The 20160-nt window shown below is 42.1% G+C and overlaps 1 protein-coding gene across 1 annotated transcript in view; it reads right to left on the reverse strand.

Annotated features, from left to right (window-relative positions):
• Nucleotides 1-1083: 1083 nt before the first annotated feature.
• The window catches only part of LOC143281155 (sorting nexin-6-like), a 19996-nt gene continuing 919 nt past the window's right edge, over nt 1084-20160 (reverse strand). The window contains exons 3-14 of the mRNA XM_076586163.1: nt 19288-19389; nt 18260-18370; nt 17447-17568; nt 15867-15990; nt 14962-15057; nt 14345-14450; nt 11852-11927; nt 10843-10882; nt 9156-9338; nt 8272-8335; nt 7724-7809; nt 1084-7246 (exon numbers count right to left, since the gene is read on the reverse strand). Of these exons, the coding sequence (XP_076442278.1) occupies nt 7193-7246; nt 7724-7809; nt 8272-8335; nt 9156-9338; nt 10843-10882; nt 11852-11927; nt 14345-14450; nt 14962-15057; nt 15867-15990; nt 17447-17568; nt 18260-18370; nt 19288-19389 (1164 nt within the window). The 3' untranslated portion in view covers nt 1084-7192. The remainder of the gene's footprint in view (nt 7247-7723; nt 7810-8271; nt 8336-9155; nt 9339-10842; nt 10883-11851; nt 11928-14344; nt 14451-14961; nt 15058-15866; nt 15991-17446; nt 17569-18259; nt 18371-19287; nt 19390-20160) is intronic.

Genomic DNA, 20160 nt, shown 5'->3' on the forward strand with positions numbered 1-20160 from the left:
TGTTCTCCTGTCTGTAAAAGCTGTGTACTGATGCTGCAGACCACAGCAAATGTAACATGGTGGAGATACTTAATCTCAGGGAGATATTCACATCTGTTTGGGTTGGAGACAGTAAATCCACTCGGCTGTGAAAAAAGAGATCAGCAGTGGCTATTCTGACCTGTTCAGTCTGTTCACATAATACCTACCTCCCACTGAGTTTCAGGCAAAACAGAAGTTGTCATATTTATCTACAATGTGTTGATTAGAAAACAGCTACATTTCAGGTAAGCAATGTGTGATATGAAACTCATTTTCTTATCAAAACTCCGGTTCAAATGGAAGAATGGTCATGGAATCTGACAGTGTTGTAACCACTGAGTGTTCTGATGAAGTTCACATGCCAACTAGTTTGTCAATAAATGGAAACCATTCTAGTCTACGGGTGGTCAGATACACCACTTCCATTTCCACCTAGTCTAGGGGTGGTCAGATACACCACTTCCATGTCCACCAAGTCTACAGCTGGTCAGATACACCACTTCCATGTCCACGAAGTCTACAGCTGGTCAGATACACAATTTCTATGTCCACCAAGGCTATGGGTAGTCAGACACACAGCTTCCATGTCCAACTTTACTGGTGGTCAGCCAAGTCCACAAGGGGGACAACAGTTGTTTCTGACAACCAGAGGCAGGCGTTGTTCCATCAGGTGGTGGCAAGGTGTGTGAGTGGGTATTCCAACACCTCTTTCTGGATGCAAGAAAGAATCACACCTCACCTCACCAGAAGAGAATCCAAAACTTTGCCAGCATCAGCACTGATTTTGCAGGTGAATTTTTTTTATAATTTTTTTTAATAGTTTTTTGTTGTTGTTGTTGGTTGGTTTTTGAATGAAATAAAAACAAAAATCAGAATTATTCCACTACAACAGACGAAGCCGGGTGTGGCTGTGTATGGTGAGCTTGGAATGAGTGGTGGGAGTAATGCCACTGAAACAGAACAGATGATGGGACAGCAAAAAAGAAAAGAAAAAGAATTATTCCTCTGCTCTCCCTTCACACACACACACACACCACTGAAAACACACAGGAAGTGGCAAGCTGCAGTCCATGGCACACATTTAATGGTGATATGCACCACATTCTACAAAAGTTGGATGCTGGGTTATCACTTCTCGACAGTTACAGATCTCTCAAAACAATAGAAAACATATGAACAGGTCAAAATAGACAGATAAACAGAACAGGACAGACAAGACAGAGAAAAATATGTGAAAAGATCAAAAGGTTCCGCAAACACACTCACACACAGAGATCACAAAACCATTCCCACTAAAAAGTCCAGCTGTGAAAAACTACAGAATTAAAAAAAAAAAATATATATATATATATATATGGAGACAAAACAAATCACAACAATGCACATTGTAAGCAGTCCAGAGAAAGCAGCAAACTGAAGACTCCCACCTCCAGCATGTTTGTGTTCATTCTTTCACTCCCATCACACCCCTCCAGTAATCTCCCCTCTCTCTCTCTCTATACACACACACACACACCACAGAATTCTAAATGAGTGATTATTTACTGATGCTGGACAAAAGAAATAAAATGTTCATGTTGTTATAAATCAAAGTGAAAACAAGGCTTGGCCTCTCTGGATTGATGTTTATATGAGACTCTCTGTCCCCCTCTTTCATTTATTCTTCTGTCAACTGTTCAAACGTTTAAAAAAGTGGACTTTATTTTGAAGACACCCCCATCTTACTACACCGACATGACTCCCAACATGAGATCACTGATTTTGCTTCAAAACAAATGGATAGGTGAGTTTACCGTACACTGCACTTTCAATACCTTTCAGTTTGTTGTTTATTTATTATTTTGATTGTCACCTGCTTTGTGCACTTCAACCACCATCTACAGGGTCATTTACAACTCAGTCTTTTGTGAAGGACCATGACTCTCAAACTAGGAGGCTAGATTGCACTGGCTCTCAGTGCTGCAGCCTTGGGGGCTAGTTGGCTTTTGGGAACCACCCCAAACTGGTTTTTGTTCTTTTTCATCTGCCTGTATCTGCATAATCTAGAAACACAACATGCTAAACAGCTAGGCTTCTCAAGTCCACAACAAAGAATAATCAATCATTTCAATTCTGTTGCATGTGAGTTCTTATTTGACAAATATAAAGCCAGTTCCCAACATATTCATACCAACAGATTCAGAGAACTTCAATTACTCACCAAAGATAAAAAATATTTAAAAAAAGAAAAGAAAAAAATCACTACCATCTTCAACTGCCATTGAAACTGTGAGAATCTGGGAATGTTATCCACTTTTCTGATATGTAATCATCATGCTGATCATCTGGAGGGACAAAACAAAAAACTCGATTTAAACCCAGGTACAACTATAATTATGTCAAACTAAACACATTGTATGTCCACTCAGTCTAACATTATAGGCTCTCACTTTCACAAAATAAAACTTCAGAATGCTTTTCCAAATACAAAACATTGCAAATAAAACAATGAATTTTTATTTCACCACATTTTTTTTAAATCAGCAAAGGGATGACAGTTCATAAATCAAACATAACCAGTCAAGCAGAAAAGGCTCATATAAAGATCAGAAAAAAAATCACTCAACATATTTTAGACACACACATTCTCTCTCTCTCTCACACAAACTCATGCACCAACACACAAGGTCACAGACCAAGCCTGGATGACCATGGTCCACATCAGATCATTGTGATCTTGTGAGAGGGGAGGCAACACAGTCAACATCTGTTCCATGGTCACATGCTGGTCCATACTTAGCAAACCGAAGGGGACGTTTCTTTCTCCATTAAAGAGTTGAGATTATTCCCAGATTTTATTATTCTTTTATGTTGATGTAGCAGCCTTCTGATGCCTACAGCTTGCCATAAATGACATCAATAATGTGGGAACCTTGTGTAAGATATATGTCACTTTCAGTCAGCATGGGTGTAGTTGTGGGGTGTGTGTCAGAAGGCTGTAAAGCAACAACACTATCTTCTGTCACATTCAAAGCTGGTTCTGCCACATGCTGAGATCTTCAAACGACACATAGTGGGGACTGTGGCTGGTCAGGACAGACCACTGAGGTCTGTCAGGAATGAACATCAAGGAGGCTGCTTCCTCCACATGTGCGTGTGTGAAGTGTGAGCAGCATAAGGAGGCAGGGACAAAGGTGAACCTTCCCCTTATTCTCTGGAACTGAAACCCAGGACTCACTCCCCAGGGAGACAGTTCAATGAAACACAGTTCTGGCTCCTGCCTTCACAGTCATAACTGTACCACTATCTACCATGACCTTTTTCACATGCACTGTACCTGCAGGCTAATGTTTATTTGAAAGTTAACATTCTATGACCTATAATAATAATACAATACTTCATCACAACGATCCAATGAATACTTTATTACAATCATTTATCACAAAAATATGACAAGCATGATTCTTTCCTCATGCCCTCCTCTGCAAGAAAACATTTCAATCAGATGACTGCCAAATGTGATGCTCATCAAAGCATTCACACTATGAAGCATCCATGTATATTTATAAAACACACCGCAACTTGACACATTCATTTGAAGTATGACTTTAACCCCAAACACAAGGAAAAAACAAAAGAACCAACCAACACCAGACACACACACTCACCGCCACCCCCACCTCCCCTCACAAACCAGTGCTGTTCTTCAGCATTTTCTTCCTGTTTCTTGGGGTGACCATGACAAATCAATTCATTTATAATTTGTCAGTCAACACAAATCACAATCCTACCAACATAAAAAAACCCAACCCACCATGAAAACTGGTATCATCATCTGTACTCTTGCTGTTGGACAGGAGCAGCACAGCAATAAACAATACATATAATAATGAAAATGAAGACGGTATCAATAATAATGATGAGAATAATACACGATCAGTTTACCTTCTTAAGTTTCACCTGCAGAAGCAAGGTGTGTAAGTGAGGCTTACATCAACCAGTTTTTCTCATCTACAGAACTGAGAACCTCACAAGTCAGGCAATCCACACATCTGCTTCCACGAACTCTTTACACATGTGACTGTCCGCAAATGTGGCATTTTGTCAACATCCACTGAAGTGAGTTTGCTGAAGTTTGCAGAGGTGCACCAATGACCATGATTATGTTCATACATTTAATGTTTGTTGGATCAAGAATAGTCTTAAATCATGCAATGGTTTATTTGTTAAGCATGGTTATTATTATCTGTAAAGTGAATGTTTGTCCAGTCAAAAATGGTCTTTCAATCAACACAAATGTGTATTTCTTTCTTTCTTTCTTTTTACATAAGAAAAAACAGACCAGCTACATATTTTCAGATGCTTGTATTTTCATGGAAAATCATCTGTCTCGCACACTGAACATACTGACCTGTTGGGAGACAGACAGGTGCAAGGGAGACAAACTGACAAGCGCAAGGGAAACACAAAGATATGCACAACAACACACATGACAGACCCCCACCACCCAATGCCACAGCCAGTCAGTGCTGACACCACGTCTTGCCAGACAACCACCTGAGGTGACCAGACATCACCATGCACACAGCAATCACCTCATCCTAGGCTGCAGCCACAATTTACACAGCTGTACTTTGTTACCAACATATTATGCTTGCCAGACTCACTCCAGCGTAGCAAGTATCACAGAAGATTTTTCTTGTTCGTGCTGCAAATCACATTGCCTCATGTGCACCAATGATTTGATCGTCTCTGAACATTCAATACAGGTTAATGTCAAAATTACAAACTGGCATCTCTTTTTCTCATTTAAACCAAAAGTATTCTAATTACACTGGTTACTTTGTGCAGGTCACATTGTTCAGAGAGAGAGAGAAAGAGAGAGAGAAGGAGAGACAGAGAGAGACATGGAAAAAGCTTGCTGACAGCAGGTGTGGATAATACAAGGCCACACCATTCCTAAGCATTCTGCTGTCATCAATATACTTGACTATCAATGTACCATTCTGTTTCACTCTAACTTCTTTCTGTTTTTTAAACTTCAAAACCAATCACCAGCATCACCTGAGATTCACTGAATATCTCTTCACAACATTTCTGTCCCTATACAAGTACATGTACCACATAACAGACAGATCATGTTATTTCCACACAAACTCAACAACCCAGACTGAACTGTGACCTCATTGTGACATGTCATCAGGTTGCCATCACTTTCATAACTCTTTTTTTTTTCTTCTTTTAACCTACATCAGAAACATACAGCCAGATCAGTTTTGTGAAGATTTTCCCGTTCCAAAAAGGGAACAACACAAACATTCATGAAAACATGCACTGGATACAAACAGATGATTTTCCACACTAATGTCAAAAGATCATTTTCAACACATGTCATCAGATCATTTTCTGCACATATGTCAACAGATCATTTTCCACATATATGTCAACAGATCAATTTCCACACGTATTTCCACAGATCATTTCTGACATATGTCAACAGATCATTTTCTGCACAATTATCAACAACAAATTGAACTCTGACCTGAACCTTGAAATATTTCCACCTCTGTGTCAACAATACACACCATAAATCCATGTATACTTCACACCAAAACTTTTAACTTACTGCATACTGCACATTTTGATTTATCTGACTGCGTAAAAAAACCCACCCCAACTCCTCTTTCCAACCTAAAGCCCACAATAAGCACTCAATGATGTATCTTAATTTGTTGTCGTGTAGCTAGAGAAGGCTATCATTGATGTATGTTAATTTGTTATCAGAACATACCCCCACCCCACTGTCACAAAATCCACATCCCACATCCCCAATCCCACTATCACCACATCTTGTTCAAACACGTCAGTCATATGGAGGGCACAAAAACTGAGGACGTCATAACATACCACACAAGCTCACTAACACACCCTCCCCAACACATCACTGAAATAAGACACTCATATCTGTACATATCCACATAGCATAAAGCACACTCCCATCAACTTCAAGTGTCAAATATACATAGCATATATGCTGAGCAAAAAAAGTACAAAAATCCTCATTTCATTATGACCTGTTTTCCTTTCTTTTATCAACAAAGTGTTAGTATCCGCAAAACAAGCAATGCCTTGGGGGGAAATCAAAAATGTCATTCAGCTCTGCAGCCAGAACCAGTCCGGCCTGTCATCCAAGGAGCTGGAGTCAAGGTCAGGGTCTAGGTCAAGCAGTCAGACAGTGAGGTCAGCCATGGGAGATTCCTGCACATGGCAGCCAATGATGTGACTGCTGTGTTCACCTTAGGGCAAGGGGAGGGTAGACAGACAGAATGCGAAGTGATGTTCACATTAATGGCATGTTGGGAAACAAGGGGCAAGTTTGGGGGAGAGACCGAGAGAGAGAGAAAAAAAAGGTCACCAAGAAAGAGAGAGAAGAGAGACAGGAAGCAGTGACAGGAAAAAGAGAGACAGTGTACAGACAGGAGTGAATGTCAACCACAACCCATGGACAGTGGACAGGACTGAATGTCAGCCATAACCCATGGACAGTGGACAGGACAGAATGTCAGCCACAACCCATGGACAGTGGACAGGACAGAATGTCACCCACAACCCATGGACAGTGGACAGGACAGAATGTCAGCCACAACCCATGGACAGTGGACAGGACAGAATGTCACCCACAACCCATGGACAGTGGACAGGACAGAATGTCAGCCACAACCCATGGACAGTGGACAGGACAGTAACAGACAGTGACACAATACATAGGACACCAACAGAAAAAAATGAACATTGTCACCAAAACAAACAACACAATAAGGACAGTGAAAGAAAAGATGAGAGAAGTCACAGGGTGAGAGCAGAAAGTGGGCCAGTTCAGGGAACAGGGACAGCAACTGAAAGAACTTGGTCAAGGGTCAGAAGGGCACAGGTCAGGAGGGCTCAGGTCAGGATGTCAGGTCACAGGTCAGGTCATAGGTTATGTCAGGAGGTTACAGGTCAGGAGGGCACAGGTCAGGTCATGGGACAGGAGGGCACAGGTCAGGAGGGCACAGGTCAGGTCATGGGACAGGAGGGCACAGGTCAGGAGGGCACAGAGAGAGTGGGAGGGGAGGAAAAGGTTTGGGGGAGGACCAGAGAGAGGGGTGAAGCTGGGGGCAGAATGTGGCAAGGCACAGGCTCAGCGGTGTCTCTAGGACGAGTCATCCAGCGCCGTGATGCAGTTCTTCAACAGCTGCACCTGGGCCTGAAACACAACACACACACTGTGACACTGGGCACACAGCTAACACACACACACACAGTGACACAGGGCACCGGTGACACACACTGTGACACAGGTGACACACACTGACACATGACATGATGCCGGTAACACACAGTGACAAAGGTGGCACACACAGTGACATCCGCTCTCCCACAGGCAGGCAGTTTTGTGATGTCATATTCTGTGTCTAGTACATGAGTGAGCCACATTCCTGGATTTTTCAAGATTTTAAAATAAGTTCAGGGAATGTGTCTTATACACAGGAGTCATAAGGACTTAAAATTAGGTGGTGTGATTTGGATAGTGTGCTAACAGACATGCCTAGACAAAGTTGGTGTTATTTGGACAGTATGCTAACAGATAGACATGACTAGACAATGCTATTATTATCTGGACAGTGTGCTAACAAACACACATGAAAAGACACTGTTGGTGTCACCAGACACTGCAGCGCACCTTAGCATGTCGTAGTTCCAGCTCAGCAAGGTCCACCAGTTGTTTCTTGAAGTACATAATCCGCCGTGTCTTGAATTCCACGATCTCTGTCAACAAAACCACACACCAAGCCATGTCTCAACCAACACAGCAGAGCAGAAGCTTCACCCTGTATCATCAGACTGGTAGACACTTCAACATCAATTGCACTTTCATCATTTTTTTTGGTTTGTTTTGTAACTACCCAAACCATTTTATTATCATGACTGATAACTGGCAAGAAACTTCTGGAAGTTAATTCACAGTTCTCATGGTGACTACACACACACAAACACAAACATACTAGTGCAGAAATACACAAACATTCATGTATTCACACACACATGCACACACACACACACACACACCAAACCAATCTCTCAACAGAAAAGCAGTCAAGCGGCTTTCATTTGAACAATTCTATTTAAACTAATCATCATGATGCCTGTTCTTTAAAATATACACACACAAAAAGTTAACACCACGCATACACACACACACACACAGAAAGACACACACACATGACATACCTTTCTTGGCAACATCTGAAATCTTCTCGAACTTATTGCAGCATTGCTCTTGGTGTTTCTCAGCCTGAAACAAGAGATAACAGTAAATTAGCCCTTTATTGTCTTGCAGAAACACACACACACACACACATCAATTTACTGTTCAGATTTTAAGTAAACTCAGTAATCCAGCATCTTTCCAAATCTGTTAGTTTAAATCACTACAGCTTAAAATAAAACTGCTAAGACACATGCCTCCTCCAATTTACCTTGATCCCCCCCCCCCATACCCCCCCAACTGGAATTGTAGGCTGTGTATGTGTGCGTGTGTGTATGTGAATATCTCTCTCTATATATAAAAAAAGCTAGATATCTTTTATGTCAATAAAAACTAAAACAGCTCTGAAAAGTGAGACAGAAAGGAGTAATCTTCAGAACTTTGCTGACTGAAGTCAGATTTTGCAATCACAAAAAGATGTTATTAATTTGCTACATTCTGGCAGCAACATTTGTGACCCTCCCCCCTCTCACTATGATGCACACACACACACACACACACACACACACGCAGACACACACACACACACATCCATGTGAACACACAAACACACACACAAACATTGACACAAACATATGAACACACACACACACACACACACACACACACACAGACACACACATACATCCATGTGAACACACGCAAACACACACACATACAGACATCCATGTGAACACACACACACACACACACACACACACACACACACACACACACCTGTGTGAGCACAAACAGACACACATCCATGTGAACACACAGAGAGACACACCCATCCATATGTGCACACGCACACACATCCATGTAAGCTCACACACACACACACACACACGCACACACACACAGAGACCTGATGCACTTCTTTGTTCTTGGTCCTGGCTTTGTCCAGAGCTTTGTTGGCTGCCTCATAGTCAGCCAGGGACCGTGTGCGTCGATACAACACGTCCTTCACCGCCGATGTGTCCCGCACATAATAGCGCAGTGTGTCACTTAGTTTCAGGTCCTCGTCCGACGCTACACGCCCCTCCAGTTTCTGAACAAACACAGGTGGGGCACAGGGTCAAGACAGATCGTTAGGCCAGTTCTAAAAGACTAAACAAAATATTCAAATACGTTAATGCATGAAAATAACAGGAAACTGGTTTCTTTGTTGCTGGGGGTTGCTGTCTTGTCTTACATGTCATTGGCATTAACCCAATGCAGTTATGGATTACTCACAACCACACCCGCCTTGTTGCGTCACAGCGCCAGTGCTGACAGTCCACAAGGAGCTATCAGTACCACTTTATCAGGGTGCCAGAGGGCCAATCCTCAGAGAAGACACAGAGAGAGTGCCTCTGCTGGAGTGGACACCAGTGACAGTCCACAAGGAACTATCAGTATCATTTTATCAGGGTGCCAGAAGGCCTCTCATCAGAGGAGACACAGCCAGAGAGCCTCCCTTGCAGTGGACAACAGTGACAGTCCACAAGGAGCTATCAGTATCATTCTACTGGGGTGCCAGAAGGCCACTCATCAGAGGAGACACAACCAGAGTGCCTCCCTAGGAGTGGAGACCAGTGACAATGCACGAGGAACTCTCACTGTATCAGTACCAATTTATCGGGGCGCCAGGAGGCCACTCATAGAGGAGACAAAGCCAGACAGAGTGCCTCCCCAGGAGTGGAGACCAGTGACAATCCACAAGGAGCTGTCACTGTATCGGTACTAATTTATCAGGGCGCCAGGAGGCCACTCATCAGAGGAGACAGCAAGACAAGAGTGCCTCCCCTGGAGTGGACACCAGTGACAGTCCCAGAGTGCTGACGACTGACTCACACAAACACATACACACACCACTGGCATGGAAACAGGACAACTGGAAAGGGTAGGACAATTTGTCTTTAAGATTAAAAAAAAGAAAAAAAAAAAAGAAAAAAGATGGATGAGGTAGAAGATGCTGCTGCCACGAGAGTCATTTCAGCTGGGGCCTTAGTGATGCCCTGCACTCTACACTTCCTTTCACAGTACGTCCCAGTGTCAGCCAGGCTGAAGAGAATCAAACACCTGTTAAGTTGGCCTGGAAACTGGAGAGCAACTCTTCAACTCATTCCGCCGAAAGCCTGGGCTATGTTCAAGCGCTGCTGCACACAATTTTTATCCCGACAACTGTTTTCAGAATTACTTTTGTACACATTTGCATGTGGTGTTATACATACATCTATTATATCCTGACGATTATATTTAGAATTATTTTGTACATATTTACATGTGGCATTATATATATATATATACATCTGTTACAATCTGTCATTTTTTGGTTTGTTTTTAAAAAGTGAGGGAATCCCTGCTGTAGTGATGACACCTGACAGGTGGGCAAGGTAGCACAGACTGTAATCCAAGCAGTGCTGAAAGGATTAAGGCCTCTGGGCAGTGGATGACTCTCCACTGTGTGCTTTCATGCTTGCTGTCGGGCAGAGACAGTCTGACAGAATGAGGAAGTGGTGACAGACAGAAAGAGGACGGTGTGACAGACAGGCAGAGCTCTCCAACCTTACCCTGGCTTTCTCCAAGGCTTCTGCCACTCTGGTGAAGGTTCTGAAAACACACAGGAACATACACATCATCACACGGGTAACACACATCAATACACAGGTACACAGGTAACACATACACACAGGTAACACACAGGTAACACACAGGTAACAAACACATCAACACAAGGTAACACACATCAACACATGGTAACACACATCAACATACAGGTAACACACATCAACACAAAGGTACATCAACATGAAGATAACACACATCAACAAACAGGTATTACATAATGAACACATAGGTAATATACACGTCAACACACAGAGCAGATAACAGTAAACAAACATATCAACACAGGTAAAATGCAACAACATACAGGTAACATACATATACACAGGTAACACATCAAGTAACATACATCAACACACAGATAATACACACATCAGCACAGGTAACACACACATCAACAAACAGGTAACACACACACATCAACACACAGGTAACATCAACACACAGGTAATACACACATCAGCACAGGTAACACACACATCAACACACAGGTAACACACACATCAACACACAGGTAACATACATCAACACACAGGTAACACACACATAAACACACAGGTCACACACATCAACACACAGAACTTCCCACTAACAGACACATCCAGCCCACACAGACACATGTCAAGTATATAGAACTTGCCACTAACATACACAGACACATGTCTAGTATATAGAACTTCCCACTAACACACACATCCATCACACAGATATGTCAAGTATCTGGAACTTCCCACGAACATACACATCCTTCCCCAAACCCACATTTTATCAAAACAATTCTATCACACATATACATGTCTACATAATTATAAGCCTGCTCCAACACATACATACATCAACACCCATACCCTACCCCATACACCCTTCTCAATCCACATGTAAACATGTCTATCACCCTCCCCTGTCTTACAGACACTGAGAAGCACACACACTGCAGTAAAAACACTGTCTGACCTGTTGAGCTGTGTGTTCTCAATGGTGGCCAACACCACCAGTCCTGTGGAGATCTGGATGTAGGAGTCCGCCATGTCTGCACACACCAACATCACACTCCATGACTTCTTCACAAAACCAACTCCTGTAAATTCTTTCGATAGGCACCATAGCCAAGTGGCTTAAAAGTGTTACACTCTGTGGCTTCTTCACAAACCAACACCTTGTAAATTTTTTCAACGAGCACAATAGCTGAGTGGTTAAAGTGTTCGACTTTCAATCTGAGGGTCCCAGGATTGAATCTTGGTAATGGCGCCTAGTGGGTAAAGGGTGGAGATTTTTCTCATCTCCCAGGTCAACATAAGTGCAAACCTGCTAGTACCTGAACCCCCACTGTGTGTACATATACGCAAAAGATGAAATACGTACATTAAAGATCTTGTAATCCATATCAGTGTTCGGTGGGTTATGGAAACAAGCACATACCTAGCATGTATGCCCCCGAGGATGACTGCCTACATGGTGGGATAAACAGGCAAAATGGTCATACACATAAAATGTTACATGTCTGCATGAGTATGAGAGCTTGGTCTTGACTGAGGATGGGCGCTCTACAAGTATGCATATCAACGTTGACCAGAAGCACAGAAGAAAACAAGGCGTCACTGATCATCATCAACCAGCTGTCTGCACAGGGCCAGACCCAGGGTGAAATCTCATCACACACAACACACACCAACACTGATCACGTCAAATTACATCACATCTGACCCACAAAAACAAATGGCATATACACTGAGGTCTATTTTAAGGGACAGAAGAAAGTTTGCATTCCCCAGTAATTGTGCAAAGAACCTCAGTGTCACCACAGTTCACACAGACAGTGACTGTAAATGGTTTGAGCAATAAAGCATGAACCACTGTCAAGATTGTTAAGGATGTGTTGTTTATGCTGCTGTTACTGTCTGCACCTGTATGTGATGCATGTTGTGTGCAATGGATGTACTTGTAGCCAGCATCATCAGTCCTGTGTGTAGTTATTGTCAATGACAATAACCATCCGTCAACTATGTGCTGTGGGTTTCAGCGGTCAGTACACACAAATTTTGTCATCCAATCAGAAAACACAGCACTGATTATTTGAAAGGGGCCAATCAGCAATGAGGTAACAACTTGTCTGCCATCAGGGACACAGAGCTTTTCATTGTCAGTCCACTGGCCATATCTAGCAATCGTTGATGCATATCAATAAATGGGAGGCTTCATTTGTTTTATATAGGCCAATCATTGAAAGACATACTTGCTTGTTATTCAAAACTATCAAACATTACAATTGGTTGTGTAAAAAAAAAAAATCATCAACCAGAAATGATTGACAGAGAAATAGAAGAGAGCTTGTCAGGATGCAGGAGTTCATGTGAACCAATCCTCACAATGTTCACACTGATCTTCACACACTCCACTCCTAGGTGTGTGTACAAGTTACTGTGGCTTTTCTTGCTGAATAATAATGTGTCTAAATAACAATGTGTTTAAATAACAGTGCATATTCCATGTTAAATAAAAATGCATCTTCTCTTTCAACAAGAACACTGATAAAACAGTGCTGACTGTGTATACTGGAACCCAACTGACAGTACAGTACAGTGAGACAAAAACAACAAACTGAGGCGTCAAGTAAGTCATGTCAACATTTCTATCGGCGGAGAGAACTTCACATGTGGTGGAGTACACTGCTGACAATACCAACACAAAGTACCCAACTTTTCTATCGGTGAAGAGAACTTCACATGTGGTGGAGTACGCTGCTGACAATACCAACACAAAGTACCCAACTTTTCTATCGGTGAAGAGAACTTCACATGTGGTGGAGTACACTGCTGACAATACCAACACAAAGTACCCAAATTTCTATCCATGAAGAGAACTTCACATGTGGTGGAGTACGCTGCTGACAATACAACACAAAGTACCCAACTTTTCTATCGGTGAAGAGAACTTCACATGTGGTGGAGTACACTGCTGACAATACCAACACAAAGTACCCAAATTTCTATCCAGGAAGAGAACTTCACATGTGGTGGAGTACGCTGCTGACAATACCAACACAAAGTACCCAAATTTCTATCCATGAAGAGAACTTCACATGTGGTGGAGTACATTGCTGACAATACAATACAAAGTACCCAACTTTCTATTGGTAAAGAGAACTTCACATGTGGTGTACACTGCTGACAATACAACACAAAGTACCCAACTTTCTACTGGTGAAGAGAACTTCACATGTGGTGGTGTACACTGCTGACAATACAACACAAAGTACCCAACTTTCTATTGGTAAAGAGAACTTCACATGTGGTGTACACTGCTGACAATACAACACAAAGTACCCAACTTTCTATTGGTGAAGAGAAACTACCCAACTTTCTAATGGTGAAGAGAGCTTCACATGTGGTGGTGTTCACTGCTGACAGTACCAACACTAACTGCCCAGTCAAGCATGCAGAGCCTCACTTTTATGGATGCGGGTCATCTTGTCGGACCTGGCGGTGGCGTCCTTCAGCTTGCTGTGGTAGGCCACCAGGAAGTGCTTCTCCTGCTCAAAGAAGTCGTCCACATCCTGCAACACACCTTTCTCTGTCAGGGGGAGGCACTGCCTTTAGACAAAACAATTATGTTACTCAGCATCTGCCACGTAAATGCCTGACAGCAGCATAACCCTAAATGCTTAGGCCTTGAGTGCTTGCATATATTTGTGTTCATATTCATGTGGATTTCTCCTGCATTTAGCAAGAGGACAATAAGTCATTACATTGGTTGCATAGGGTTCTTTTTCAGTTCAACAAGTGTATGCTGCACACGGGACCCTCTGTTTATCATCTCATCTGAATGAGACACTCAGTTTGACTGACACATATATATATATAATGATTACAAGGAAAACAAAAACAAAAAAGGAGAAAAATCAGCACATGCATGCATTTACGTGATTATACTCACACACAGCTCCTACAATTCACACAGACTCACTCTCTTAAACACACACACACTCACGTGCGCGCACACACACATGCACACAAACACACATACACACAAGAGAGGGAGACATACACAGGGAGTGGGCAGCTGACCTTTTGCCCAGACAGCAGCTGTTCATCCACTGTCTTGCTCAGACGGTTGAAGAATCCTCCCAGCTTTTCCTTCTTGTTCTTCCCCCGTATGCTTAGCTGTTCCACAATACACCAGTCATCATCAACACACATTGTCATGGTGGATGTTTTGTTGTTGTTGTTTTTTAAGAAATGTCAATGCAAACCATCTTCTCTCTGCTTCTCTTGTATGACCAAAACAGCCCTTGTCCAAACATTGCAGGAGTGTGTGTGTGTGTGTGTGTGTGTGCGCGCGTGCACGCGCATGCGCGTGTGCATGTGTGTGTGTGTGTGTGTGTGTGTGTATCCATGTGTGTGTGTATGTTTATGTGTGTGTGTGTAGGGGGGGGCTGGGGGGGGGGGGGGGGACAGGGAACAGTCAGTGACTTATTATGAATGTTATGATCACCACACACGACTTACACCTCCTTCATACTACAGGAATACCTAGTTATTATCACTGTTATGGTGACCACATAGAACACACTTACATCCCCTCCATACTGCAGGAAGACCTAGTTATTATCACTGTTAAGAAGACCACATAGAACACATTTACATCCCCTCCATACTGCAGGAAGACCTAGTTATTATCACTGTTATCATGACCACATAGAACACACTTACATCCCCTCCATACTGCAGGAAGACCTAGTTATTATCACTGTTATCATGACCACATAGAACACACTTACATCCCCTCCATACTGCAGGAAGACCTAGTTATTATCACTGTTATCATGACCACATAGAACACACTTACATCCGCTCCATACTTCACGAAGACCTAGTTATTATCACTGTTCTGATGACCACATAGAACACACTTACATCCCCTTCATACTACAGGAAGACCTAGTTATTACCACAGACAGCACATGACTTACATCCCCTTCATACTGCAGGAAGACCTCAAAGTTGACGTCCTGTCTCAGAACTGGGTGTGCTGCCAAACGCTGCAGGAATCCTTCATGCATGGCCACCGTCTTCTTGAAGGTCGCCAGGTACTCTCTGTCACACACCAACACATGATAATAATAATAGATAGTACTTACATGACACAAACTCCCCAAGTAATGGGCTCTAAGCACCGTACATGAAACAACACATATACGATTGTGCATAATAACATACCTCTGCACATGAAAAAACAACACATATGTGTATCTATACACCAAGAAATTACTACAATGAATGAAAAATATCACACACACACACACACACACACACGAAACAAAAATACCCTACACATGCACACATGTGCGCACACACGCTCACACACACACACACCCGCACACACACAAACATCCACCTACAGACACACACACACACACTACAACCAAACAAGTGGTTTATGTGGGCAACGTGGGGTGGGTAGAAGGACACATGCTTCATACACATTTATATCACAACAAGGTGCCCAGGTACCTTCTGGGACACACCAACACATGCTTCATACACATTTATATCATCACAACAAGGTGGCCAGGTACTCTCTGTCACACACCAACACACCCTTTATACACGTTTATATCATCACAACATTTAAACACTTATAAAAAAAAAAATCTTTAATACTACCTTAAAGGCCAGTCATATAACCAGATGAAAGCCACAGTATTTTGATTGTCGGTAACATGACTTATTGTCTATTTTACATATAACTGCTATTTCAATGAGGAGGATCTTTTCACTGATTTCAGGATCGGCTTTTTCTAATAGTCAGTTACTGTTCATTTTAATTTCAGGTGGAACATTTCCCTGCCTATGTTGGATGAGAACATGTACACTGAATGCCCGTAAGTGCAGGGTCTCCTCTCAGGTGTGACCTCAAGTTTCCTGTGGACTGCCGGCACTGGGACTGTGAGGGACTGAGCCGAGCTGTGGCTGTGTGTGGGCAGTACAAAAAGGAAACAAATTTCCCACAATGCCACAGCCTGGAAGCAACACTGTACTGTACATTTACTTTTTTGGACATCTTTACATGAACTGGATGACAGACACATTGTTATCTCTTTTCTGATTGGCTCTTTTCAAATGGCCACTGTATGGTGTTTTCTAAATGGATTACGACATGAGTGTAGACAGACTGCTTACACTCAACATGGCTGAACACAGATAAAAACATCTTGTCTTTCACTGCCATAGGCAACTTTAGTTGACTAGACAGTGCACCACATTAGGCAACTTTTGTCGACATCGAGGGGTCATGCTGATAAGACCATTTTTCACATTGTAACAAAGTTCAACAGCTGCAGCCAGTTTCCCCGCCAAAGAACAATGACTAACCTTTGGTCCCTGACCACGTTTGAAATGAACAAGTCCATTGTGTTGATTTGACATGAAGCGAAGCCTGTGACTGAGAGCATCATTTCTAAAATATTTGGTACTGGGGAGCATTTTTCACACAGAAACTTGGTGTTTAGTAAGTTAAAGTTCAACACAAAGACAGAGCACCAACACTCACGCTTCCAATTCCTGTTTCATTTTCATGAACTCATCCTTGGTCATAGTGGCCTCCCCTTCCCCCAGTCGCTGCAGCTTTTCCCGTGAAGCGTCAAAGTCTGGTCGTGGTGGTGCAGGGGGTATCTGCACATGGTTCAGTGTAACGCATTTCATCAACAACTTTGTCAGCAGCAAGGACTTTCACTGATGTCTATTGTGATAATTATAACACCAACTGCATCGATGATTTAAAAAAAAAAGAAAAAAAAAGGCCAATAATGAATCTCCACCCTCCCACTCATGCCTTGTGCATTCTATCTGCCTCTGCAAAATGCCTTCAACATGTACAACTATGCTGTCTGCATAAAAACCTTTTACCAGAATGACTGAATAAACTGGAACTGTTTCTCTTCAGCACATACAACTATGCTATTAGCATAAAGGAAATTTTCTATCTAAAATTACATTTAAATAATGGGGAGGTTACCTACTTCCGGGAGGTTATCGGCCGTAGCTACTTTCGTTTTCTCCGCATAGGCGGATAGTAGTTCGCACAGGACAGGAATGTCAGACCCCTGCCGGAGTCTGCACTAGTGGGTCACGGTTAAGTATGTGTAATTAAAAAACCTTTTAACACAATAACAGGACAAAAACGGAACTGTTTGACATGTGTATATGAACACATACAATCACTGTTGATTCTGAATGAATGACAAGCATACAGAACAAAGACAAATGGTCTTTCATACACTTTTCACCACCACACAGCATAATGATCCACATAACCTTAGATACCAATACCAACGAATGAAAAAGGCCTAATAGTAATACACACCACAATTCCAGCGTAGTCTTCATTCTCCACAAAGCGATCATGCAGCCAGACAAACTCTTCATGTTGTCGCACCACTGACATCTCATGCCTGTGGAACTGCGGCAGCGTCGTCTGCAAAGTACACACTGACAACTCTCATTCTGAAACTGCTTAACAGTATGCTGAGACTCTAAATACTTTAATTCAGGGACCCACATTCCAGAACTGGGTTTGGACTGGGTTGTAGTGGGAGAGGGGTGAGGGAGGGGGTGGAGGGTTATCCAAATATATCCATTTCTGTTGATAACCCTGATGGGAAATCCACATGATTTCTTTTTAAAACCATGGTTTCATTAATTTTAATGTCTATTAAAATGTTCAAACCTAATTAAATCACAATAATTACTACACCTTAATGTACTACATCCATAAACCCAGTTACACAGGGACTTGATAAATCAAAATTTTATAAACCAAATGTAAATCAAATGCATAAAAAACACATAAAAAGACATACAACCACAATTGCTTGTGTGGTGACACATGCAGCAAATGATATGCATGTGGATATGTATCACACACAAGCAACACAAACACATGCACCCAGAGGGCAGAAAATGTATACATTAAATATCAAAAATAAAAATATAATTTTTGTTCACTGGAGTCCAGTCAAACAGTAAAATAACACAGCACAAACAGCATTTTAATCAGATGGACTAGAACAATAACTCTTATTAGTCTTAACTAAGTTTTCTATCAGTGTGTATCATTAACAGTCCGGTGCTTCTTTCTGAATTCTTCCTGTTATTTCTGTTCTGCAGTTCCAATGTTCACTTCCATCTGTGTGTGTGTGTGTGTGTGTGTGTGTGTGTGTGTGTGTGTGTGTGTGTGTGTGTGTGTAGTGTAGCACTATTTTTACCCTGCCTTACCAGCACCCATATTTCATAATCTATGGAGGGGTGGGATACAGGACCACAGACAGACAGAGACAAGCATCCTCATCACACGGACACCATACACTCCACAGTCTGGTCTTGCCCCATTACCTTGGTGTGCACAGTGAATTTGACCTTGTCCCGTTCACTGAGGGAATCGCTGATGTCCACCAGCAAGGATGTGTCCGTCAGGTCGACAATGTCAGAGCGATCCTGAGGAACAGGACTTGGTGACCATCACTACAGCACCAACATGCACTACCACAGGCTACACCTCCAACCTGCGTCATCACAACTAGCACAAGCTACACCTCCTACCTGTGTTGTCATAACTAGCACACACTGCACTTCCTACCTGTGTCGTCACAAACAAGCTCAGCTTGCACCCTGGTATCTCAACCTCTGCATCGTAGATTTTAACTTCATGAACTTCATCCGTGTCATTGTCATTCAAATCGATGACAAACTCTGCGTCTTGACACCATGAAATCTAAACAATGTAAGTGCATACAGTTTTAACAGCTAAATAATGAAGTACCCAGTCTTAACAATAGTTACAGAAACAAAGTAAACTATTTGATTATGTTTGACATTATTATTTCTTCATTATAACAAAGATGATTGATAAACTAAGTTTATGTGAATAACTTTTGAAACTGGCTTACTAATTAACTAACATGTACAATAAACCTCACTCTGACATAGCAACAAATGTATTCTGAATTTAATAATAATAAAGAAGCAGAGTCAAATTGCTCTTTAACACTGTCACAAAGCATCAACTAACTTAGCAAGAACTAATGCTTTTTTTTCATGAATACACAAAACATAAACACATAAATATAATTGCTTTTATTTCTAACCATATCATGTTGCTTACAGACCAGCCTACCACAAAGAGGCCATCTCAGAGCTGATGCTTTTAGTTAAGTGGTATTCTATTCTCAAATTCAGTAATGTTTAACAGCTGTAAATCTGGGCTGT

The sequence above is a fragment of the Babylonia areolata genome, chromosome 4 (assembly GCF_041734735.1).
Source record: "Babylonia areolata isolate BAREFJ2019XMU chromosome 4, ASM4173473v1, whole genome shotgun sequence".
Lineage (NCBI taxonomy): Eukaryota > Metazoa > Mollusca > Gastropoda > Neogastropoda > Buccinidae > Babylonia > Babylonia areolata.